The 27,476-nt window shown below is 42.1% G+C and overlaps 1 protein-coding gene across 1 annotated transcript in view; it reads left to right on the top strand.

The window, feature by feature from the left end:
- shank3b (SH3 and multiple ankyrin repeat domains 3b) overlaps positions 1 to 27,476 on the top strand; it is a 79,861-nt gene that overhangs the window by 25,306 nt on the left and 27,079 nt on the right. Inside the window, exons 14-21 of the mRNA XM_061983550.2 lie at positions 18,329 to 18,507; positions 18,587 to 18,700; positions 18,770 to 18,845; positions 18,921 to 19,003; positions 19,057 to 19,181; positions 24,324 to 24,456; positions 24,524 to 24,604; positions 24,694 to 24,711. Coding sequence (XP_061839534.1) covers positions 18,329 to 18,507; positions 18,587 to 18,700; positions 18,770 to 18,845; positions 18,921 to 19,003; positions 19,057 to 19,181; positions 24,324 to 24,456; positions 24,524 to 24,604; positions 24,694 to 24,711 — 809 coding nt within the window. The remainder of the gene's footprint in view (positions 1 to 18,328; positions 18,508 to 18,586; positions 18,701 to 18,769; positions 18,846 to 18,920; positions 19,004 to 19,056; positions 19,182 to 24,323; positions 24,457 to 24,523; positions 24,605 to 24,693; positions 24,712 to 27,476) is intronic.

Here is a 27,476-nt window from a genome sequence, read left to right as displayed (position 1 = left end):
TCTCTTCCAACTGCGCGGATCGCGCACCTGGGCACGATTGCGGCGTCGCTCCCGGCGCGCCCCGCCTCGCCGCTCGCTGGCCGCCGCCGCCTCTCCACAGCGTTAAAGAGGAGCGCGTCTTTGTAAACACTGAACAGGCACGCCAAACGCGCCTCTCAGAGCGAAACGGTGCTTTAGTTTATGAATTTACAACGCAGATACAAATGACACATTCATGTTTTTGTGTAATAATGACAACGTATACGCACGCGGACGATTGACTTGTTGATGGTGATGGCAAGAACGCTGTCGGGGGTTTTCTTTTCAAATGTTCGTTCATAGCCGTTGTGCTGCTATGATAGGCCATTTCCGCTCGACACAGTGTGCATACAATTGAAATACTCCCACACTTTTGACGACTTTTGGCGTGCTTTTTTCCCCTCGCTCGCATCGTCTGCTTTGCGCTCCGCCATGACAGTAGTGTGACGTAAATATGCGACGCGCCGACGCACAAAAACGGCGTCGACGTATTTACGTAACCGATGACGTCGACTACGTCGACGCGTCGTTTCAGCCTTACAATCAATCAATGTTTATTTATATAGCCGTAAATCACAAGTGTCTCAAAGGGCTGCACAAGCCACAACGACATCCTCGGCTCAGAGCCCACATAAGGGCAAAGAAAAAATCCCAACCCAGTGGGATGTCAATATGAATGACTATGAGAAACCTTGGAGAGGACCGCAGATGTGGATGACCCCTCCCCCCTCTAGGGGAGACCGGATGCAATGGACGTCAAGTGGTAACAGATTAATCCCCCCCCCCCTCTCGCCCGGCCTACAACTTCCCCAGGTAAAAAAAAGTGGGCGGTTCCAAACATCCAACGTTAGCGTTTTTTCATTTTCGGACCCTGACAGCGTCTTCTCGAGACGTGACGTACGTGAACGAGTCGAGTCTTTTGAGCGGCTCTTTCAGATGCGATCCGTTTTTTTTAATGCAAATTGCGATTTCATTTACTGACTTGACTGGAGAATGAAAATCAACCGATTCGAACCATTCCACCTTCAACATATTCCACTCATCCTGCACATTCAAACGATCAATTTTACAAGTTAAAAAAAATTCCAGGAATTCCCAGAATTCCTGTTTTACACCCTTATTTTCTGTCGACTACTCCTTCCACATTTTTCAACCCACTTCAACGGTCCCACCGTCAAATCATTCCTCTTAATCAGGACAAAAAAAACGAAGTTGTTTTTTTGAACTGGAGAAATTCCCGATTTTCCCTAAATTCCTGGAATCCCTTAATACCATTTTTCAATTAAAAATGTCATTGCTTCAACATTTCTTGACCGATTGAGAACATTTCAACACCAACCATTTCGACTCATTCTTAACGTTCAAAATATTTAGCCTTTTCCCGAAATTCCCGTTTTCTATGAAATTCCCATTGGGACATTTTTCAAAGTTCCCCAACTCCCACATTTTGTATCCGATTCAAACCGTTCCAACTTCAAAATATTCAGCCTGTTCAGGAATTGTGTGCTCTACTTCAACAATTAGTCATTTTGAAGTTCAACTTCAGCATTGGAGCATTCACACGCAATTCCTTCAGGAATTGCCTCATCTAGTCTAGTTCAACTTCTTATTCTTCTCCAAATTTTGGCGCTCTACCGTCCACATTTTGGCCATTTTTCAAACTTCCACCATTTCCACATTTTTCAACCGATTTAAACCATTCCACCTTCAACATATTCTACTCCCCCTGCACATTCAAACTATAATTTTATCAAGTTAAATATTTTTTAAGGAATTCTCAGAATTCCCGTTTTTTTCAAACCCTTTTTTCTGTCGACTACTCCTTCCACATTTTTCAACCCACTTCGACCGTTCCACCGTCAAATCATTCCTCTTAATCAGGACAAAAAACCCAAGTTGTTTTTTTAACTGAAGAAATTCCCGATTTTCCCGGTCTAGCATAATATTGTGAAAGTCCAGTCCATAGTGGATCTAACATAATAGTAAGAGTCCAGTCCATAGTGGATCTAACATAATAGTAAGAGTCCAGTCCATAGTGGATCTAACATAATAGTAAGAGTCCAGTCCATAGTGGATCTAACATAATAGTAAGAGTCCAGTCCATAGTGGATCTAACATAATAGTAAGAGTCCAGTCCATAGTGGATCTAACATAATAGTAAGAGTCCAATCCATAGTTGATCTAACATAATAGTGAGAGTCCAGTCCATAGTGGATCTAACATAATAGTAAGAGTCCAGTCCATAGTGGATCTAACATAATAGTGAGAGTCCAGTCCATAGTGGATCTAACATAATAGTAAGAGTCCAGTCCATAGTGGATCTAACATAATAGTAAGAGTCCAGTCCATAGTGGATCTAACATAATAGTAAGAGTCCAGTCCATAGTGGATCTAACATAATAGTGAGAGTCCAGTCCATAGTGGATCTAACATAATAGTGAGAGTCCAGTCCATAGTGGATCTAACATAATAGTAAGAGTCCAGTCCATAGAGGATCTAACATAATAGTAAGAGTCCAATCCATAGTAGATCTAACATAATAGTGAGAGTCCAGTCCATAGTGGATCTAACATAATAGTAAGAGTCCAGTCCATAGTGGATCTAACATAATAGTAAGAGTCCAGTCCATAGTGGATCTAACATACCGGTAATAGTGAGAGTCCAGTCCATAGTGGATCTAACATAATAGTGAGAGTCCAGTCCATAGTGGATCTAACATAATAGTGAGAGTCCAGTCCATAGTGGATCTAACATAATAGTAAGAGTCCAGTCCATAGTGGATCTAACATAATAGTGAGAGTCCAGTCCATAGTGGATCTAACATAATAGTGAGAGTCCAGTCCATAGTGGATCTAACATAATAGTGAGAGTCCAGTCCATAGTGGATCTAACATAATAGTAAGAGTCCAGTCCATAGGGGATCTAACATAATAGTAAGAGTCCAGTCCATAGTGGATCTAACATAATAGTAAGAGTCCAGTCCATAGTGGATCTAACATAATAGTGAGAGTCCAGTCCATAGTGGATCTAACATAATAGTAAGAGTCCAATCCATAGTAGATCTAACATAATAGTGAGAGTCCAGTCCATAGTGGATCTAACATACCGGTAATAGTGAGAGTCCAGTCCATAGTGGATCTAACATACCGGTAATAGTGAGAGTCCAGTCCATAGTGGATCTAACATACCGGTAATAGTAAGAGTCCAGTCCATAGTGGATCTAACATAATAGTAAGAGTCCAGTCCATAGTGGATCTAACATACCGGTAATAGTGAGAGTCCAGTCCATAGTGGATCTAACATAATAGTGAGAGTCCAGTCCATAGTGGATCTAACATAATAGTGAGAGTCCAGTCCATAGTGGATCTAACATAATAGTAAGAGTCCAGTCCATAGTGGATCTAACATAATAGTGAGAGTCCAGTCCATAGTGGATCTAACATAATAGTGAGAGTCCAGTCCATAGTGGATCTAACATAATAGTGAGAGTCCAGTCCATAGTGGATCTAACATAATAGTAAGAGTCCAGTCCATAGGGGATCTAACATAATAGTAAGAGTCCAGTCCATAGTGGATCTAACATAATAGTAAGAGTCCAGTCCATAGTGGATCTAACATAATAGTGAGAGTCCAGTCCATAGTGGATCTAACATAATAGTAAGAGTCCAATCCATAGTAGATCTAACATAATAGTGAGAGTCCAGTCCATAGTGGATCTAACATACCGGTAATAGTGAGAGTCCAGTCCATAGTGGATCTAACATACCGGTAATAGTGAGAGTCCAGTCCATAGTGGATCTAACATACCGGTAATAGTGAGAGTCCAGTCCATAGTGGATCTAACATAATAGTGGGAGTCCAGTCCATAGTGGATCTAACATAATAGTAAGAGTCCAGTCCATAGTGGATCTAACATAATAGTAAGAGTCCAATCCATAGTAGATCTAACATAATAGTGAGAGTCCAATCCATAGTAGATCTAACATAATAGTGAGAGTCCAATCCATAGTGGATCTAACATAATAGTGAGAGTCCAGTCCATAGTGGATCTAACATAATAGTAAGAGTCCAGTCCATAGTGGATCTAACATAATAGTAAGAGTCCAATCCATAGTAGATCTAACATAATAGTGAGAGTCCAATCCATAGTAGATCTAACATAATAGTGAGAGTCCAGTCCATAGTGGATCTAACATAATAGTAAGAGTCCAGTCCATAGTGGATCTAACATAATAGTAAGAGTCCAGTCCATAGTGGATCTAACATAATAGTAAGAGTCCAGTCCATAGTGGATCTAACATAATAGTGAGAGTCCAGTCCATAGTGGATCTAACATAATAGTGAGAGTCCAGTCCATAGTGGATCTAACATAATAGTGAGAGTCCAGTCCATAGTGGATCTAACATAATAGTGAGAGTCCAGTCCATAGTGGATCTAACATAATAGTAAGAGTCCAGTCCATAGTGGATCTAACATAATAGTAAGAGTCCAGTCCATAGTGGATCTAACATAATAGTGAGAGTCCAGTCCATAGTGGATCTAACATAATAGTGAGAGTCCAGTCCATAGTGGATCTAACATAATAGTGAGAGTCCAGTCCATAGTGGATCTAACATAATAGTGAGAGTCCAGTCCATAGTGGATCTAACATAATAGTAAGAGTCCAGTCCATAGTGGATCTAACATAATAGTGAGAGTCCAATCCATAGTAGATCTAAAATAATAGTGAGAGTCCAATCCATAGTAGATCTAACATAATAGTGAGAGTCCAATCCATAGTAGATCTAACATAATAGTAAGAGTCCAATCCATAGTAGATCTAACATAATAGTGAGAGTCCAGTCCATAGTGGATCTAACATAATAGTGAGAGTCCAATCCATAGTAGATCTAACATAATAGTGAGAGTCCAATCCATAGTGGATCTAACATAATAGTGAGAGTCCAATCCATAGTAGATCTAACATAATAGTGAGAGTCCAATCCATAGTAGATCTAACATAATAGTGAGAGTCCAGTCCATAGTGGATCTAACATAATAGTGAGAGTCCAATCCATAGTAGATCTAACATAATAGTGAGAGTCCAATCCATAGTGGATCTAACATAATAGTGAGAGTCCAATCCATAGTGGATCTAACATAATAGTGAGAGTCCAATCCATAGTAGATCTAACATAATAGTGAGAGTCCAATCCATAGTGGATCTAACATAATAGTGAGAGTCCAGTCCATAGTGGATCTAACATAATAGTGAGAGTCCAATCCATAGTAGATCTAACATAATAGTGAGAGTCCAATCCATAGTGGATCTAACATAATAGTGAGAGTCCAATCCATAGTAGATCTAACATAATAGTGAGAGTCCAATCCATAGAAGATCTAACATAATAGTGAGAGTCCAATCCATAGTAGATCTAACATAATAGTAAGAGTCCAATCCATAGTAGATCTAACATAATAGTGAGAGTCCAGTCCATAGTGGATCTAACATAATAGTGAGAGTCCAATCCATAGTAGATCTAACATAATAGTGAGAGTCCAATCCATAGTGGATCTAACATAATAGTGAGAGTCCAATCCATAGTAGATCTAACATAATAGTGAGAGTCCAGTCCATAGTGGATCTAACATAATAGTGAGAGTCCAATCCATAGTAGATCTAACATAATAGTGAGAGTCCAATCCATAGTGGATCTAACATAATAGTTAGAGTCCAATCCATAGTGGATCTAACATAATAGTGAGAGTCCAATCCATAGTAGATCTAACATAATAGTGAGAGTCCAATCCATAGTGGATCTAACATAATAGTGAGAGTCCAGTCCATAGTGGATCTAACATAATAGTGAGAGTCCAATCCATAGTAGATCTAACATAATAGTGAGAGTCCAATCCATAGTGGATCTAACATAATAGTGAGAGTCCAATCCATAGTAGATCTAACATAATAGTGAGAGTCCAATCCATAGTGGATCTAACATAATAGTGAGAGTCCAGTCCATAGTGGATCTAACATAATAGTAAGAGTCCAGTCCATAGTGGATCTAACATAATAGTAAGAGTCCAGTCCATAGTGGATCTAACATAATAGTAAGAGTCCAGTCCATAGTGGATCTAACATAATAGTGAGAGTCCAGTCCATAGTGGATCTAACATAATAGTAAGAGTCCAATCCATAGTAGATCTAACATAATAGTGAGAGTCCAGTCCATAGTGGATCTAACATACCGGTAATAGTGAGAGTCCAGTCCATAGTGGATCTAACATACCGGTAATAGTGAGAGTCCAGTCCATAGTGGATCTAACATACCGGTAATAGTGAGAGTCCAGTCCATAGTGGATCTAACATAATAGTGGGAGTCCAGTCCATAGTGGATCTAACATAATAGTAAGAGTCCAGTCCATAGTGGATCTAACATAATAGTAAGAGTCCAATCCATAGTAGATCTAACATAATAGTGAGAGTCCAATCCATAGTAGATCTAACATAATAGTGAGAGTCCAATCCATAGTGGATCTAACATAATAGTGAGAGTCCAGTCCATAGTGGATCTAACATAATAGTAAGAGTCCAGTCCATAGTGGATCTAACATAATAGTAAGAGTCCAATCCATAGTAGATCTAACATAATAGTGAGAGTCCAATCCATAGTAGATCTAACATAATAGTGAGAGTCCAGTCCATAGTGGATCTAACATAATAGTAAGAGTCCAGTCCATAGTGGATCTAACATAATAGTAAGAGTCCAGTCCATAGTGGATCTAACATAATAGTAAGAGTCCAGTCCATAGTGGATCTAACATAATAGTGAGAGTCCAGTCCATAGTGGATCTAACATAATAGTGAGAGTCCAGTCCATAGTGGATCTAACATAATAGTGAGAGTCCAGTCCATAGTGGATCTAACATAATAGTGAGAGTCCAGTCCATAGTGGATCTAACATAATAGTAAGAGTCCAGTCCATAGTGGATCTAACATAATAGTAAGAGTCCAGTCCATAGTGGATCTAACATAATAGTGAGAGTCCAGTCCATAGTGGATCTAACATAATAGTGAGAGTCCAGTCCATAGTGGATCTAACATAATAGTGAGAGTCCAGTCCATAGTGGATCTAACATAATAGTGAGAGTCCAGTCCATAGTGGATCTAACATAATAGTAAGAGTCCAGTCCATAGTGGATCTAACATAATAGTGAGAGTCCAATCCATAGTAGATCTAACATAATAGTGAGAGTCCAATCCATAGTGGATCTAACATAATAGTGAGAGTCCAATCCATAGTAGATCTAAAATAATAGTGAGAGTCCAATCCATAGTAGATCTAACATAATAGTGAGAGTCCAATCCATAGTAGATCTAACATAATAGTAAGAGTCCAATCCATAGTAGATCTAACATAATAGTGAGAGTCCAGTCCATAGTGGATCTAACATAATAGTGAGAGTCCAATCCATAGTAGATCTAACATAATAGTGGGAGTCCAATCCATAGTGGATCTAACATAATAGTGAGAGTCCAATCCATAGTAGATCTAACATAATAGTGAGAGTCCAATCCATAGTAGATCTAACATAATAGTGAGAGTCCAGTCCATAGTGGATCTAACATAATAGTGAGAGTCCAATCCATAGTAGATCTAACATAATAGTGAGAGTCCAATCCATAGTGGATCTAACATAATAGTGAGAGTCCAATCCATAGTGGATCTAACATAATAGTGAGAGTCCAATCCATAGTAGATCTAACATAATAGTGAGAGTCCAATCCATAGTGGATCTAACATAATAGTGAAAGTCCAGTCCATAGTGGATCTAACATAATAGTGAGAGTCCAATCCATAGTAGATCTAACATAATAGTGAGAGTCCAATCCATAGTGGATCTAACATAATAGTGAGAGTCCAATCCATAGTAGATCTAACATAATAGTGAGAGTCCAATCCATAGAAGATCTAACATAATAGTGAGAGTCCAATCCATAGTAGATCTAACATAATAGTAAGAGTCCAATCCATAGTAGATCTAACATAATAGTGAGAGTCCAGTCCATAGTGGATCTAACATAATAGTGAGAGTCCAATCCATAGTAGATCTAACATAATAGTGAGAGTCCAATCCATAGTGGATCTAACATAATAGTGAGAGTCCAATCCATAGTAGATCTAACATAATAGTGAGAGTCCAGTCCATAGTGGATCTAACATAATAGTGAGAGTCCAATCCATAGTAGATCTAACATAATAGTGAGAGTCCAATCCATAGTGGATCTAACATAATAGTTAGAGTCCAATCCATAGTGGATCTAACATAATAGTGAGAGTCCAATCCATAGTAGATCTAACATAATAGTGAGAGTCCAATCCATAGTGGATCTAACATAATAGTGAGAGTCCAGTCCATAGTGGATCTAACATAATAGTGAGAGTCCAATCCATAGTAGATCTAACATAATAGTGAGAGTCCAATCCATAGTGGATCTAACATAATAGTGAGAGTCCAATCCATAGTAGATCTAACATAATAGTGAGAGTCCAATCCATAGTGGATCTAACATAATAGTGAGAGTCCAATCCATAGTAGATCTAAAATAATAGTGAGAGTCCAATCCATAGTAGATCTAACATAATAGTGAGAGTCCAATCCATAGTAGATCTAACATAATAGTAAGAGTCCAATCCATAGTAGATCTAACATAATAGTGAGAGTCCAGTCCATAGTGGATCTAACATAATAGTGAGAGTCCAATCCATAGTAGATCTAACATAATAGTGGGAGTCCAATCCATAGTGGATCTAACATAATAGTGAGAGTCCAATCCATAGTAGATCTAACATAATAGTGAGAGTCCAATCCATAGTAGATCTAACATAATAGTGAGAGTCCAGTCCATAGTGGATCTAACATAATAGTGAGAGTCCAATCCATAGTAGATCTAACATAATAGTGAGAGTCCAATCCATAGTGGATCTAACATAATAGTGAGAGTCCAATCCATAGTGGATCTAACATAATAGTGAGAGTCCAATCCATAGTAGATCTAACATAATAGTGAGAGTCCAATCCATAGTGGATCTAACATAATAGTGAAAGTCCAGTCCATAGTGGATCTAACATAATAGTGAGAGTCCAATCCATAGTAGATCTAACATAATAGTGAGAGTCCAATCCATAGTGGATCTAACATAATAGTGAGAGTCCAATCCATAGTAGATCTAACATAATAGTGAGAGTCCAATCCATAGAAGATCTAACATAATAGTGAGAGTCCAATCCATAGTAGATCTAACATAATAGTAAGAGTCCAATCCATAGTAGATCTAACATAATAGTGAGAGTCCAGTCCATAGTGGATCTAACATAATAGTGAGAGTCCAATCCATAGTAGATCTAACATAATAGTGAGAGTCCAATCCATAGTGGATCTAACATAATAGTGAGAGTCCAATCCATAGTAGATCTAACATAATAGTGAGAGTCCAGTCCATAGTGGATCTAACATAATAGTGAGAGTCCAATCCATAGTAGATCTAACATAATAGTGAGAGTCCAATCCATAGTGGATCTAACATAATAGTTAGAGTCCAATCCATAGTGGATCTAACATAATAGTGAGAGTCCAATCCATAGTAGATCTAACATAATAGTGAGAGTCCAATCCATAGTGGATCTAACATAATAGTGAGAGTCCAGTCCATAGTGGATCTAACATAATAGTGAGAGTCCAATCCATAGTAGATCTAACATAATAGTGAGAGTCCAATCCATAGTGGATCTAACATAATAGTGAGAGTCCAATCCATAGTAGATCTAACATAATAGTGAGAGTGCAGTCCATAGTGGATCTAACATAATAGTGAGAGTCCAATCCATAGTAGATCTAACATAATAGTGAGAGTCCAATCCATAGTGGATCTAACATAATAGTGAGAGTCCAGTCCATAGTGGATCTAACATAATAGTGAGAGTCCAGTCCATAGTGGATCTAACATAATAGTGAGAGTCCAGTCCATAGTGGGGCCAGCAGGAATCCATCCCGAGCAGAGACGGGTCAGCAGCGCAGAGATGTCCCCAACCAAATGCAACAACAGGCGAGCGGTCCACCCCGGGTCCCGACTCTGGACAGCCAGCACTTCATCCATGGCCACCGGACCTGTGCCCCCCCTTCCACAAGGGTGAGGGGGGCATAAAATAAAATAAACGGCAGATCAACTGGTCTAAAAAGGGGGTCTATTTAAAGGCTAGAGCAGTGGTTCTTAACCTTGTTGGAGGTACTGAACCCCACCGGTTTCATATGCGCATTCACCGAACCCTTCTTTAGTGAAAAATAACATTTAAATTAAATTAAATTTAAATTCAAGACAAAGTTATATGTTTTTGGTAACACTTTAGTATGGGGAACATATTCTAAGTATTAAATACTTAATTTAGAGTTTTTTGGACACTCGGGGAACATATTCTAAGTAACAATGACTTCATCCATCCATTTTCTACCGCTTATTCCCTTTGGGGTCGCGGGGGGCGCTGGAGCCTATCTCAGCTACAATCGGGCGGAAGGCGGGTACACTCTGGACAAGTCGCCACCTCATCGCAGGGCCAACACAGATAGACAGACAACATTCACACACTAGGGCCAATTTAGTGTTGCCAATCAACCTAACAATGACTTCATTTAGAGTTATTTGGTTAGTGTTAGGGTTAGAGGGTTAGGGTTATAATAAGGCCATGCCGAATAAGGTATTAATAAGTACTTAATAATGACTAGTTAAGAGCCAATATGTTACTAATTTGCATGTTAATAAGCAACTAATTAATGGTGAATATGTTCCTCATACTAAAGTGTTACCATGTTATATTACTTGTGCACAAAATGAAGCGTGCATGAACATCACCTTGTTCAAACAACAAAACCAACACAGTGCACAAACTCACAACAATTGACACACCTGCAAATCAGTCTGACTTCTGCTGTTGCCGTATCCGTAATACGTCAATAGGGAGAAGTTTTTATTTACATGATGAGTCTGGTGAACCCCTGAGCCCGACTCACCGATCCCCTAGGGTTCAATCGAACCCAGGTTAAGAACCACCGGGCTAGAGTATACAAATGAGTTTTAAGATGGGACTTAAATGCTTCTACTGAGGTAGCATCTCTAATTGTTACCGGGAGGGCATTCCATAGTACTGGAGCCCCAATAGAAAACGCTCTATAGCCCGCAGACTTTTTTGGGGCTCTGGGAATCACTAATAAGTCGGCGTTCTTTGAAGGCAGATTTCTTGCCGGGACATATGGTACAATACAATCAGCAAGATAGGCTGGAGCTAGAGACCGTGTAGTATTTTATACGTAAGTAGTAAAACCATAACGTCACATCTTAAGTGCACAGGAAGCCAGTGCAGGTGAGCCAGTATAGGTATATATACACATCAGTGACGTGCGGTGAGGTTCATGACTGGTGAGGCACTGACTTCATCACAGTCAGATTTACAAACATATGAACCCTAAAGCTCTATACTCTCCGCAGGGTCCTTGAGGGTGCATGGGAGTTTGCCCAACCAGTCTACATGTGTTTTGTGGACTTGGAGAAGGCATTCGACCGTGTCCCTCGGGAAGTCCTGTGGGGAGTGCTCAGAGAGTACGGGGTATCGGACTGTCTGATTGTGGCAGTCCGCTCCCTGTATGATCAGTGTCAGAGCTTGGTCCGCATTGCCGGTAGTAAGTCGGACACGTTTCCAGTGAGGGTTGGACTCCGCCAAGGCTGCCCTTTGTCACCGATTCTGTTCATAACTTTTATGGACAGAATTTCTAGGCGCAGTCAAGGTGTTGAGGGGATCTGGTTTGGTGGCTGCAGGATTAGGTCTCTGCTTTTTGCAGATGATGTGGTCCTGATGGCTTCATCTGGCCAGGATCTTCAGCTCTCACTGGATCGGTTCACAGCTGAGTGTGAAGCGACTGGGATGAGAATCAGCACCTCCAAGTCCGAGTCCATGGTTCTCGCCCGGAAAAGGGTGGAGTGCCATCTTCGGGTTGGGGAGGAGATCTTGCCCCAAGTGGAGGAGTTCAAGTACCTCGGAGTCTTGTTCACGAGTGAGGGAAGAGTGGATCGTGAGATCGACAGGCGGATCGGTGCGGCGTCTTCAGTAATGCGGACGCTGTATCGATCCGTTGTGGTGAAGAAGGAGCTGAGCCGGAAGGCAAAGCTCTCAATTTACCGGTCGATCTACGTTCCCATCCTCACCTATGGTCATGAGCTTTGGGTTATGACCGAAAGGACAAGATCACGGGTACAAGCGGCCGAAATGAGTTTCCTCCGCCGGGTGGCGGGGCTCTCCCTTAGAGATAGGGTGAGAAGCTCTGCCATCCGGGAGGAGCTCAAAGTAAAGCCGCTGCTCCTCCACATGGAGAGGAGCCAGATGAGGTGGTTCGGGCATCTGGTCAGGATGCCACCCGAACGGGCACGTCCGACCGGTAGGAGGCCGCGGGGAAGACCCAGGACACGTTGGGAAGACTATGTCTCTCGGCTGGCCTGGGAACGCCTCGGGGTCCCACAGGAAGAGCTGGACGAAGTGGCTGGGGAGAGGGAAGTCTGGGCTTCCCTGCTTAGGCTGCTGCCCCCGCGACCCGACCTCGGATAAGCGGAAGAAGATGGATGGATGGATGGATGAACCCTAAAGAGTATCTTATTCACCATTTGATTGGCAGCAGTTAACGGGTTATGTTTAAAAGCTCATACCAGCATTCTTCCCTGCTTGGCACTCAGCATCAAAGGTTGGAATTTGGGGTTAAATCACCAACAATTATTCCCGGGCGCGGCGCCGCTGCTGCCCACTGCTCCCCTCACATCCCAGGGGGTGATCAAGGGGATGAGTCAAATGCAGAGGACATATTTCACCACACCTAGTGTGTGTGAGACAATCATTGCTACTTTAACTCATTGGCGTTGTTAGGCCTATTTTAGGGGGGCTTGAGCCCCCCTAAATAATTTGGTGTTTTTTTTTGGTTTTTTTTACAAATAAATGCCGACATATTCATTATAAAGTGGCCCAAATATGAGTTTAAATAAATAATCATATAACCTGTTATTATTCACTCAGTTTCCCCCCAGTTCATAGCGTAAGGTAGAGAGCCCCTTTCGTGCGTCGGTATCCAATCCATTCCACTTGTTCATATAGAAAATGCCCACATCACTCAAATTCCAGCCCGCATTTTCTCTGCGACCTTGCTTGCGGTCCTGCAGGTGTACGAAACACATTATCTTCCTTTACAATGAGTGAAGCTGCACAAAACCTTGTGTGTGCAACTGTAAATCATTTATTTTTTAAGTTTTGTGTTTCTTGTAGAATCTATATAAAGTAATATACATAAGCCTATTGTTAAAATAATGAAAAAAAACATCATTAAATATATTTGTTTTATTGTATTGTTACATTAATAGCTGTTGTATTATTATAGGATGGCTTGTTAAACATTTAATAGGATTTTCAGAGGGAGGAAAAACCAATACAATTAATATAAAATGTAAAATGAATAAATACATAAAAAGAAAATATATGGTTAAAAGCCATCGTCCCGGGGAGCATTTCATTTCGTCCCGTGCATTTAAAAAAAAAAATAATAACAATGAATAATTTCTAAGTCTTTGTTAGCCGTTTGTGAAGTTTTGTGCTCGTGCGTAACATTCGCTCGCATCCTGTGCATCTCCTGGGGGCAAAGCCCCCCTTGTCCTTAAAAGCTAGTGACGCCCCTGCTTTAACTTAACTTTAACTTTACACATACAAACTGTAGCACACAAAAAAGCACATTTAATAAAAAAAAACGTTATTATGGTCTTACCTTTACTTATAAGTGCGGAAACAGTGGTGTTCGTGTTGGAGGAGTTGTGAATGAATGAAATATGAAATCCGTGCTGCAGTCTGCAGGTGTACCTAATGTAGTGTCCTTGCAGTCGTTCACGGCTCCTCCGGCGCGAGCAATGTTGTTTTTGCACTTTTTGGCTTCTTGTTAAGTGACTTTTTTTGGGTGGATTTGGTCTTGCACGTGGAGGGTTTGGGTGTGGGCTTTGGTTGGTGTGGCGCTCTCGTCGGTGGGTGCAGTCTGCCGCGAAGGTGCCTTAAGCACCAGGAGGCGTGGTTACACGTGCCTCAGCCAGTGCATCTTCGCAGCAGTTTTATGATCGCTCAGCACAAGAAATACGTTACACACATACAGTTGTTGACAAAATACACTGTACATTATATACCTCAGCTAACTAAACTATGGAAATGTATAATATAGTTCATATAGCAATACGGTCTCACTGCACAGCAGGCCAGCAGTTAGCCGAGTCCGTCCATGTTGAGGCACTGAGTGACGTGCCTCGACTGGCTGCTGTTCACCGCACCGTCTCTTCTCAGTATTTGAACGGCAAATGTGAAAATTCAGCGATTTTGAATAAAAATAATCTAAAACTGGTGAAGTTAAATGGAAAATAACTTTATAGTATAATCACTGGATACAAATAACAATTTAATTTTTTTATTTTCTTTTTACATTTTTTTCTTTCCATGCTCTAGTGACCGCACGTTAGAGATGCGCGGATAGGCAATTATTTCATCCGCAACCGCATCAGAAAGTCGTCAACCATCCGCCATCCAACCGATGTAACATTTGATCAGAACCGCACCCGCCCGCACCCGCCCGTTGTTATATATCTAATATAGACGATGCAAGGCATTAGTGAGGTTATAAAGCTTTTGCCTGTTAAAGAAAGGAGACTGATCCAATGCAGCACAGACATTCGCGTGCCACGCTGTCACGACCCAGACGCACACCAGTGCGCAATCATATGGGAGCCGCGCTGAGCGCACCTCCAAGCGCGTCTCGCTGCCGGCGACGGCCGGGTATGTGCCCGACGCTCCAGTGCCATCCATTTTCAGGGCTAGTTGATTCGGCAGGTGGGTTGTTACACACTCCTTAGCGGGTTCCGACTTCCATGGCCACCGTCCTGCTGTCTATATCAACCAGGGTGAGCCCCACCCCTTTCGTGAGCGCACTGCGCGCGGAGTGACCCCTGTTACGCGCCCCCGGCAACAGGGGTGGCGGGCAGGTAAGCTGCGCGGGCGGAGCGCGCGGAGTGACCCCTGTTACGAGCCCCCGGCCACGGGGGTGGCGGGCAGGTAAGCTGCTTACCTGCTGCGCGTGACGCCGGCCGCGGCGAAGGCGGACGAGGCGGGGTGTCGGTGCGGTGGGCGCGGTGGTGACCCTGGACGTGCGTCGGGCCCTTCTCGCGGATCGCCTCAGCTACGGCTCCCGGTGGGGCCCTCTCGGGAGAAGGGGCCTCAGTCCCGGACCCCGGCGAGGCGTCCCTTCTCCGCTCCGTAAAAGTGTCCATCTCTTTTCTTTTTTTTTTCTTCTGTTGTGGCATATGCTGCAGGTGCCTGCTCGTTTTTCGTATGTGGGTAACAACATTTAACTATGTATATATATTTCCCAATTGGTTTAACTGCCACCCGCCTGAATCTATTTAAAATCTAATTTTTTTTAATTTCAACCGCCCGACCCGACCCGACCCGACCCGACCCGACCCGACCCGACCCGCGGATAAAATCTAATTTTTTTAAATTTCATCCGCCCGATCCGCGGATAATCCGCGGACTCCGCGGTTGTGCCCGCAAACCGCGCATCTTTAATAGGTATATATGTATATAAAGGTATATACAGTATAGGCGTAATATGATCAAACTTTCTTGTTCTTGTCAAAAGTCTAGCAGCCGCATTTTGTACCAACTGTAGTCTTTTAATGCTAGACATAGGGAGACCTGAAAATAACACGTTACAGTAATCGAGACGAGACGTAACGAACGCATGAATAATGATCTTAGCGTCGTTAGTGGACAAAATGGAACAAATTTTTGCGATTTTACAGAGATGAAAGAAGGCCGTTTTAGTAACTATCTTAATGTGTGACTCAAAGGAGAGAGTTGGGTGGAAGATAATACCCAGATTCTTTACCGAGTTGCCTTGTGTAATTGTTTGGTTGTCAAATGTTGAGGTGGTATTATTAAATAGGTGTCGGTGTCTAGCAGGATCGATAATCAGCATTTCCGTTTTGTAACTTGTTTATGTGGTGGACGCCGGCGGTGAGGGATGCCGTCAGGCTGAAGAAGGAGTCCTATCGGGTTCTTTTGGCTCATGGGACTCCTGAGGCAGCAGACAGGTACCGACAGGCCAAGCGGTGTGCGGCTTCAGCGGTCGCGGAGGCAAAAACTCGGACATGGGAGGAGTTCGGGGAGGCCATGGAAAAAGACTTTCGGACGGCTTCGAAGCAATTCTGGACCACCATCCGCCGCCTCAGGAAGGGGAAGCAGTGCAGTGTCAACACCGTGTATGGTGGGGATGGTGCTCTGCTGACCTCGACTGCGGATGTTGTGGATCGGTGGAGGGAATACTTCGAAGACCTCCTCAATCCTACCAGCACGTCTTCCTATAAGGAAGCAGGGCCTGGGGAATCTGTGGTGGGCTCTCCTATTTCTGGGGCTGAGGTTGCCAAGGTAGTTAAAAAGCTCCTCGGTGGCAAGGCCCCGGGGGTGGATGAGATCCGCCCGGAGTTCCTTAAGGCTCTGGATGTTGTGGGGCTGTCTTGGTTGACAAGACTCTGCAACATCGCGTGGACATCGGGGGCGGTACCTCTGGATTGGCAGACCGGGGTGGTGGTTCCTCTCTTTAAGAAGGGGAACCGGAGGGTGTGTTCCAACTATCGTGGGATCACACTCCTCAGCCTTCCCGGTAAAGTCTATTCAGGTGTACTGGAGAGGAGGCTACGCCGGATAGTCGAACCTCGGATTCAGGAGGAACAGTGTGGTTTTCGTCCTGGTCGTGGAACTGTGGACCAGCTCTATAATCTCGGCAGGGTCCTTGAGGGTGCATGGGAGTTTGCCCAACCAGTCTACATGTGCTTTGTGGACTTGGAGAAGGCATTCGACCGTGTACCCCGGGAAGTCCTGTGGGGAGTGCTCAGAGAGTATGGGGTAACGGACTGTCTTATTGTGGCAGTCCGCTCCCTGTATAATCAGTGTCAGAGCTTGGTCCGCATTGCCGGCAGTAAGTCGGACACGTTTCCAGTGAGGGTTGGACTCCGCCAAGGCTGCCCTTTGTCACCGATTCTGTTCATAACCTTTATGGACAGAATTTCTAGGCGCAGTCAGGGCGTTGAGGGGATCTGGTATGGTGGCTGCAGGATTAGGTCACTGCTATTTGCAGATGATGTGGTCCTGATGGCTTCCTCCGGCCAAGATCTTCAGCTCTCACTGGATCGGTTCGCAGCCGAGTGTGAAGCGACTGGGATGGGAATCAGCACCTCCAAGTCCGAGTCCATGGTTCTCTCCCGGAAAAGGGTGGAGTGCCATCTCCGGGTTGGGGAGGAGATCTTGCCCCAAGTGGAGGAGTTCAAGTACCTCGGAGTCTTGTTCACGAGTGGGGGAAGAGTGGATCGTGAGATCGACAGGCGGATCGGTGCGGCGTCTTCAGTAATGCGGACGCTGTATCGATCCGTTGTGGTGAAGAAGGAGCTGAGCCGGAAGGCAAAGCTCTCGATTTACCGGTCGATCTACGTTCCCATCCTCACCTATGGTCATGAGCTTTGGGTCATGACCGAAAGGACAAGATCACGGGTACAAGCGGCCGAAATGAGTTTCCGCCACCGAGTGGCGGGGCTCTCCCTTAGAGATAGGGTGAGAAGCTCTGTCATTCGGGGGGAGCTCAAAGTAAAGCCGCTGCTCCTCCACATGGAGAGGAGCCAGATGAGGTGGTTCGGGCATCTGGTCAGGATGCCACCCGAACGCCTCCCTAGGAAGGTGTTTCGGGCACGTCCGACCGGTAGGAGGCCACGGGGAAGACCCAGGACACGCTGGGAAGACTATCTCTCCCGGCTGGCCTGGGAACGCCTCGGGATCCCCCGGGAGGAGCTGGACGAAGTGGCTGGGGAGAGGGAAGTCTGGGCTTCCCTGCTTAAGCTGCTGCCCCCGCGACCCGACCTCGGATAAGCGGAAGAAGATGGATGGATGGATGGAACTTGTTTATGTGTGCTATGGCTATGAGGTTTTTTTCTTCCTTGGCCTCAGTCTGGACCCCCTCCCTGGAGTCCAGCCTTTGACTGAATATTTTTTTACCCCCCCTGTTTACCTGTTTCTCACCTTTTTTGGTAAGGAGCGCCGGAAGTTGCGATCCTTTTTCTGTCTCCCTGTAATGTTTGTCTGATCTTGAACGGGATTGTGCTGAAAATCTAAATTTCCCCCTCGGGGATTAATAAAGTGATTCTGATTCTGTGCGTTGCAGTCCCAGTGGCGCCGGTGGTCATGTGGAAACCAGCCCCCCTTCCTCCCCGCCCCTGACCCCCCAGTTAAGGAAGAAGAGGCTGTACAGCGCCGTGCCGGGACGCACCTTCATCGCCACGCGCTCCCACGTGCCCCAGGGGACCGGAGAGATCCAGCTGCACCGCGGCGAGAGGGTGAAAGGTGACCAGGCCGCCATGTTAACTCTGCGAGCGCGCGTGAGCAGCCGGCGCCGACTTATCCATGTGTCGTGGTTCCACAGTCCTGTCCATCGGGGAAGGAGGATTCTGGGAAGGAAACGTCAAAGGAAGAACAGGCTGGTTCCCCGCCGACTGTGTTGAGGAAGTCCAGATGAGACAGTACGACCCCAGACTGGGTAAAGACGCCGCCTGTTATGAGGAGACGTGGCGTGTCAATGTCGTGACGGCGTGCACGTGTCTTTCAGAGACGAGGGAGGACCGCACCAAGAGACTCTTCAGGCACTACACAGTGGGCTCCTACGACAACTACACCTCCTACAGGTGAAAGCCACACACTACATCCGGGGGGCATTCGCCGAAGCGCTTTCGCTAAGATGCTGTGTTGTGGCGTGACAGCGACTACGTGATCGAGGAGAAGATGGCCGTGCTGCAGAAGAGAGAGAGCGAAGGCTTCGGCTTCGTCCTCAGAGGAGCCAAAGGTAGACAAAACACTTTTAAATCGTCATTATGGTAATATTTGATCTGTTGTTAGCTGAGACGCCCATCGAGGAGTTCGCCCCCACGCCGGCGTTTCCTGCCCTGCAGTACCTGGAGTCTGTGGACCAGGGGGGCGTGGCCTGGAGGGCGGGGCTGCGTACAGGAGACTTTCTCATAGAGGTGACCGATGACGCCGTCATTACATACTTGCCAACCTTGAGACCTCTGAATTCGGAAGATGGGTGGAGGGGGGTTGAGGTGGGGCGGGGGGTGTATATATTCTCAAGTATTTCTTATATATATATATATATATATATATATATATATACAGGTAAAAGCCAGTAAATTAGAATATTTTGAAAAACTTGATTTATTTCAGTAATTGCATTCAAAAGGTGTAACTTGTACATTATATTTATTCATTGCACACAGACTGATGCATTCAAATGTTTATTTCATTTAATTTTGATGATTTGAAGTGGCAACAAATGAAAATCCAAAATTCCGTGTGTCACAAAATTAGAATATTACTTAAGGCTAATACAAAAAAGGGATTTTTAGAAATGTTGGCCAACTGAAAAGTATGAAAATGAAAAATATGAGCATGTACAATACTCAATACTTGGTTGGAGCTCCTTTTGCCTCAATTACTGCGTTAATGCGGCGTGGCATGGAGTCGATGAGTTTCTGGCACTGCTCAGGTGTTATGAGAGCCCAGGTTGCTCTGATAGTGGCCTTCAACTCTTCTGCGTTTTTGGGTCTGGCATTCTGCATCTTCCTTTTCACAATACCCCACAGATTTTCTATGGGGCTAAGGTCAGGGGAGTTGGCGGGCCAATTTAGAACAGAAATACCATGGTCCGTAAACCAGGCACGGGTAGATTTTGCGCTGTGTGCAGGCGCCAAGTCCTGTTGGAACTTGAAATCTCCATCTCCATAGAGCAGGTCAGCAGCAGGAAGCATGAAGTGCTCTAAAACTTGCTGGTAGACGGCTGCGTTGACCCTGGATCTCAGGAAACAGAGTGGACCGACACCAGCAGATGACATGGCTTTGGTTTGGTTTGCATTTGTGTGCAATGAATAAATATAATGTACAAGTTACACCTTTTGAATGCAATTACTGAAATAAATCAAGTTTTTCAAAATATTCTAATTTACTGGCTTTTACCTGTATATATATATATATACTAGGGATGTCCCGATCCGATATTTGGATCGTATCGGTTGCCGATATTTGCCAAAAATTGCGTATCGGCAAGGCATGGGAAAATGCCGATCCAGATCCAGTTAAAAAAAAAAACTCCGGTCCGTGTTTTCCAACCCACCGATTTAAATAATACATTCCACTTTTCTGCTGCTCCGTAATTTCCGTTCCGCATTTTCCAGCCCACCTTCAACACATCCACATGTCTGTGAATTCTCAGAATTCGCAGTTGCTTTTAGCTGCTGGCTCTTCTCACTCTTTCCTGTGTCTCCCTCTCACAGACAGCAAGCGCACCTTCTTACACACGTCACATACTGTCATGACACATGTCACATACTGTCACGTCATACGTCACATACGTATACGTCCTCCCCGAGCAGAGAGGTAGCAGCATGGCTAACGTTAGCTGTGATGCTAGCGCAGCCGTGCGAGCAACGCTCCCTCTAAGGTGCTCGCCTGTGCAATTGCGCACTGTTTAAGCGTCCTCTGCGCATAGCAAATCTATGCCACGCACAAAATCTAATAAAAAAATAAGCGCATAACAATTTTCGACACACAGACACGACAGAGAAAACCGTTTTCGTCATCATTGTTCAAATATTGTGACGTCTGTCGAGACGCTTATCTCCATTCGGTGCCACACGCCCACACCATCAAAATGCTGAGGCAAAAATTTCCACATCAACACCGTCTGAAAAAATTAGTGATTTTCTTAGTTGTGATTTCCTTCTCTGCATGAAAGTTTAAAAGTAGCATATATTAATGCAGTATGAAGAAGAATGTTTTAATGTAGACATGCAAGCCTTGAAAGAAAATGTTGAAAATCAAGACTACATTTCCTGCAAATGGGTGCATTTCTACCCTATATTTTAACTTTAGATTTATTCTCATATCAAACTCTTTTGGCTGTCTTTTTGACACTTACCCTCCACACCCTGGATTATAAATAATGTAAATAATTCAATGTGATTATCTTGTGTGATGACTGTATTATGATGATAGTATATATCTGATAGTATATATCTGTATCATGAATCAATTTAAGTGGACCCCGACTTAAACAAGTGTAAAAACTTATTGGGGTGTTACCATTTAGTGGTCAATTGTACGGAATATGTACTTCACTGTGCAACCTACTAATAAAAGTCTCAATCAATCAATCAAAACACATAGAATCATCATACTGCTGTGATTATATGCATCAAGTGTTCATTCAAGGCTAAGGCAAAATATCCAGATATATATCGTGTATCGCAATATGGCCTTAAAATATGGCAATATTAAAAAAAGGCCATATCGCCCAGCCCTAGTTCAATGATGCCATTTCTGTTTGTCATGTATAATTTTGTCTATTTTGTGTTTATCCTTGAATAAACAGGTCAGTTTCTTGTTACCAACCATTGTGTATTATTCAAACTCCCCTAATTCAGCTGGCTAGTTGTTATCAAGAGTACTAAAACCCTTTTCAACATGATTCTGACAACTAAGTAGGCTAAATAACTTTAAACTTTAATACATGCTCGGATAGGCCAGTATCGGTCAGTATCGGTATCGGATCGGAAATGCAAAAACAATATCGGTATCGGATCGGAAGTGCAAAAACCTGGATCGGGACATCCCTAATACATACTGTATATATATTTATATATACTTACACACACACACTGTATTTTTCGGAGTATAAGTCGCTCCGGATGAAAATGCATAATAAAGAAGGAAAAAAACATATAAAAGTCGCATTTTTGGGGGAAATGTATTTGATAAAAGCCAACACCAAGAATAGACATTTGAAAGGCAATTTAAAATAAATGAAGAATAGTGAACAACAGGCTGAATAAGTGTACGTTATATGAGGCATAAATAACCAACTGGTATGTTAACGTAACATATTATGGTAAGAGTCCATACCTGCCAACTACTCCGGTTTTCCCGTAATTAGTACGGTTTTCATCACCCTATTCCGGGTTACGGTTGCAGTGATAAAAAATACGTTTTTTCATTAATTAAAAAAAAAATTTTTTTTTAAAGTTTTATTCACGAAATCGCGTAACAACAATGACAATCGACACTGCTTCCCGTAACTTCCTATCGAGCCATTCCGAATGCCATGCGCGAGGCTATTTATAGCACCGCTGCCAAGCACGAGGCACCGGTTGCCATTGTTTCCAAACGAGCGAACGATCATGGAATCAGCCGGAGAAAAATGGCAAACGAGTCTTAAACCGAAAAGAAAACTGCAGTCATTCCGTGAAGAATATTCAAAAGCCTATCTGGGAATAATTATCCGTTCCAAAAAGGGTGAAAACTACGCGAATTGCACCTTGTGCAGACAAGATTTTTCGATCGGACACGGAGGAATTAGCGATGTAAAAGACCACGTTGGGACAAAAAAACACAAGTCTAATGCCGTTGCTAGCGATACAAGTGGAAAACTTTCAACGTTTTTCGTCGCCCAAACAGATTCTTTGGATGTGATAAATGCCGAAGTTTTATTTACGGAGGCAATAATTGAGCAAACAAAAAGGTAATGACACCAATGTTATCTATTGGAATTGTTTAGTACTGTTATACTGTTAAAAGTGTTTATACTATTTATGCTTTCAAGTCCAAGTTGAAGAAATCTTGTTAAATGTTGACAGCATAACTACCAAAATACAGAAGTATGTCCTTAATATTTTTGCAGTGCTATTTCTGTTGAAAAGTTCAAATGATTACATTAGAGATGTGATGTGCCACTTTTCAAGTGTCTGATGGCTTCAATTAATTTTCATTAATTTTTCACATTTTGAATTCTTTTGAAAGGCTTACAAAAAAACTACATTTGAATTGTAATTCCATGCTATTGACAGGACTATTAATTTTAATGAAGTTAGCTTACCATGTTTACAGTATGATAATTGTGATAGAAATGTGAATTTTAGGCACAGAATATTTTTTACAATTGAACAAGGCAGTAGATTATACAAGCTTGGACAGAAAGTTAATAATGACACCAATTTTTTTTTTAATGGAATTGTTTAGTACTGTTTTACCATTTGTTTACTGTAAAAAGTGTTTATACTTTCAATGAACAAATTGAAGTCTTGTGAAAGGTTGACAGGATAACTGGCATTAACTGTCAAAATAATTTCAAACTATTGAAGTTAGCTTACAGAATAAACATGTCAATCAACCCATATGATTTTTGTTTTGAAAAGTCACTGTGACTGATAGAAAAGTGATGGTTTTAGCAACATTTTAACCTGTCTGAATGCTAATAATCATTTTGCGTCGGGGGGCGAAGGAACCCCCCACCAGGACTTTGTCCCCTAGGGCCTGCGGCCCTTGGACCCTCCCTGGCTACTAGGTTTTTCTGATTTCAAAAGTTGGCAGGTATGTTAATTACAAAATAATAATTAAAAAAACACAAATAGATCTGAAGTAGATCGATAGACTTAAGCGTTGAACAAATAAAAAATCTACAACTTATTTTTTAACACTTTTATGAATGGGACCTTTTTGGATCCCTTTTTTAATGTCATTGCTCAAAAATAATAATTCATCAAAATCAATGGTAATCAATGACTAAGTTTTTCATGACAAAAAGGGCATAAAACAAAATAAAAAGATCTGAATTAGATCGATTAAGCGCTGAAAGTAAAAAAAATAAATAAAAAAAATCTACAACTTATTTTTAACACTTTATAAATGGGACCTTTTTGGATCCCTGAGAATTTTATTGGGATTTTTTTTAATGTCATTGTTCAAAAATAATGAATGAAATCAATGTTATGAATGATTGACCTATTGAGGCTCTAATTACTTCACATCAAATATTCCACTTTTAATGTTTTTTTTTTGGGGGGGAGTCGGTATTGCATAGTTTGTGATTTTTGCCATAAAAAACAAGGTTTCTTGAACAAAAAGGGCACAAAACATAAAAAAATAAAAGACAGATCTGAAGTTGATCTGGAGATTTAAACGTCAAGAAAAAAAAGAGGCTTATTTTTGAACATTTTTATAACTGAGACCCTTCTGGGTCCTTGGGACCAAACTTGAGTGGGAAAATCGGGAGGGTTGGCAAGTATGCGTCAGTCCCTCTCTCAGAACACCCAGCATCAGCGTGCTCGTCTGTTCAGGTCAACGGCGCCGACGTGGTGAAGGTGGGTCACCGCCAGGTGGTTTCGCTGATCCGGCAGGGCGGCAGCCGCCTGCTGATGAAGGTCGTGTCTGTTTCCCGCAAGTCAGACACCAACCTGATCAGGAAGAAAGGTGGCGCTCTATGGTCTGTCCACAACCGTTAACGAACACTGCCAGCTGATCGGTTCTTGTCTCACAGCTCCTCCCCCGCCCAAGCGAGCACCCAGTACCTCATTGACACTCCGGTCCAAGTCCATGACCGCAGACCTGGAGGAGATAGGTAAAACAAACACACACACACTCACACACACACGCACAGTCTAAAAGTCAATGTGTAAGAGGTGCTGTTGACCTTTGCCCACTGTGCAGCCAGGAGGAGGCGCTTTGGTGAGTCATGTGACCATGAAGTAGTGTCGTGTGTGGTTGTATGGTGTGTGTTATGTCGTTCACATGATATTCAATCAATCAAAGTTTGTTTATATAGCACTTAATTAATTAATTATTTTTCTATCGATTAATCTATAGATTATTTTTTCGATTAATCGGTTAATCTATAGATTTTTTTTTTTCGATTAATCTATAGATTATTTTTCCTTTTACCGATTTTTTTTTTTTATTTAAAATGAAGACGAAAAAATAAATGTTGGCCAGTTTTTTCAAAAGGCATGACTTTTATATACAAAAAAAAAAAGTATGGCCACTCAGTCAACATTGACAACAACATGACAAAATATTCTGTAACAATGTAAACATTTAAAACTTTTAACATTTAACAAAATTAAAAGTAGCTTATTTGCTTTTTAATGTGCAAATATAAAAGTAAACATCCAGTGCAAATCTTAATATTCTGCAATAGTATAAGCATTTCTAAAGTAAAAGTATTGCTTATTTTGCTTTAAAATGTGCAAAAATAAAGATAAACATCCAATACAAAAAAGTGCAAAACGAAATATTCTGTAACAGTGTAAACATTTCAACAAAAGTAAAAGTATTGCTTATTTTGCTTAATAACACAACAATGATAGTATGGTTAAAGTGAAAGTTAATTGTTGGTTTGTACATAGTATATGTAACTGTTAATGTTGTAAAAGGTATTTGCACAACTAATTAACGTTAGCGTTAAAGAGGAGCGCGTCTTTGTAAACACTGAACAGGCATGCCAAACGCGCCTCTCAGAGCGAAACAGTGTTTTAGTTTATGAATTTACAACGCAGATACAAATGACACATTCATGATTTTGTGTAATGATGACAATGTATACTCACGCGGACGATTGACTAGTTGATGGTGATGGCAAGAACGCTGTCGGGTGTTTTCTTTTCAAATGTTCCTTCATAGCCGTTGTGCTGCTATGATAGGCCATTTCCGCTCGACACAGTGTGCATACAACAACTGTCAAGTGTTTTGCTTTTTTACGCTGTGCTTATCCCACACTTGAAGGGATGTACCAATGCTGAATGTGGCTTCTGGATTTCACTCAAAAGACCAGACCGTAGTTACTTTTTCCTTTTATTTTCCTTTAGTTTGCAACAGTTTTTCCAACCAAGAAACAGCTTCTTTTTTCTTCTTTAGTCTTTTTAGCAGTCTTTAGCAGTGTTAATAGACTTTAGTTTCTTTAGCTGTCATTAGCTGTCTTTAGTAGCCTTTAGTAGCCTTTAGCTTCTTTAGTAGGTGAAAAACCTTTAAGGACAAAACACCACAAGATTAACATGCTGTAAAAAATCAATCAATTATCAATCCCATAATTTACAACTATTAATTAGCTATCAAACTCTTAACCATTAAACAAGTGCAAGAAAATGGACACATCTTTTCCCTTTAAGTTAAAACAGATTTTAAATAAATTGTCTCAACATAAATGCACCAAGATACATATAAAATACATTTAAACCCAGAAACACAATAGATAAATGCAACAGAAAACCCAATATGCAAATACATAAATACCTAACCAATTAACCACCTATTTAGATACATATTTAAAATCCATATTCAATATAAATATATTATTAATTTAGCAGTGAAACACTCAATCTTAAACGCTGTCTACTGGTAGAAAAATGCCCCTTTTTCTACGCCCTCACCAACACAGTTAAATCCAACACTTTAAATTGAGCGACTTCACCCTCCTGATGAAGCAAACTGCTCCAACATTTATCAAACTAAGCAAAGAATATCAACACTAAACAACAGTTACATAACACACTGTGTGTATTTAGCCTCCAGACTAAGCACGCTACATGCACACAACCCCCCCTCCCATCTCACCAGCGCAACAGGTGCGCCACACCCACGAAGAGAAATATTAAATCTTACATACTTTTGGCACAACTCTGGGTTATCTGTAATGAACTAAACCTTTTTCCACTCTGCGCTGGCGTCTTTTGTACTCCTTGATTTGACACAGCGGTCTAATTACCGGGCTCGCGCACCAGCAGATGAGACGGGAGCGCGCCGCGTTATACCTGCGCGCGAACGTAAACTGATCGGCTCTGATTTTATAAGCCGACTGGCCGAAATAATGCCGAATTATATACATTTGTTTATTTGATCATATTACGCCTATACTGGCTCACCTGCACTGGCTTCCTGTGCACTTAAGATGTGACTTTAAGGTTTTACTACTTACGTATAAAATACTACACGGTCTAGCTCCGTCCTATCTTGTCGATTGCATTGTACCATATGTCCCGGCAAGAAATCTGCGTTCAAAGAACTCCGGCTTATTAGTGATTCCCAGAGCCCAAAAAAAGTCTGCGGGCTATAGAGCGTTTTCTATTGGGGCTCCAGTACTATGGAATGCCCTCCCGGTAACAATTAGAGATGCTACCTCAGTAGAAGCATTTAAGTCCCATCTTAAAACTCATTTGTATACTCTAGCCCAGGGGTGCTCAATACGTCGATCGCGATCTACCAGTCGATCGCAAAGGTAGTATTGGTAGATCGCATTACATTATTAAAAAAAAAAGAAAGAAAAAAAAAGTTTTTTTTTTTTTTTTTTTTTTTTTTTTTTTGTGTCCTGTCCAGCTTCTCAGGGAAATCATATAGTTGATGTAGATGCCCATGTCGGCTGTTAAGATTTACTTTACAAAAGAGAAGTGTAGGATACTTCTCTTGTTGCCTTATTTGTATTTGACTTTATCAAATGTATT

Source organism: Nerophis lumbriciformis, linkage group LG25, assembly GCF_033978685.3.
Source record: "Nerophis lumbriciformis linkage group LG25, RoL_Nlum_v2.1, whole genome shotgun sequence".
NCBI classification, from domain to species: Eukaryota; Metazoa; Chordata; class Actinopteri; order Syngnathiformes; family Syngnathidae; genus Nerophis; species Nerophis lumbriciformis.
The sequence above is the reverse complement of the archived record's forward strand: the minus strand, read 5'-3'. Positions and strand labels throughout refer to the sequence as shown.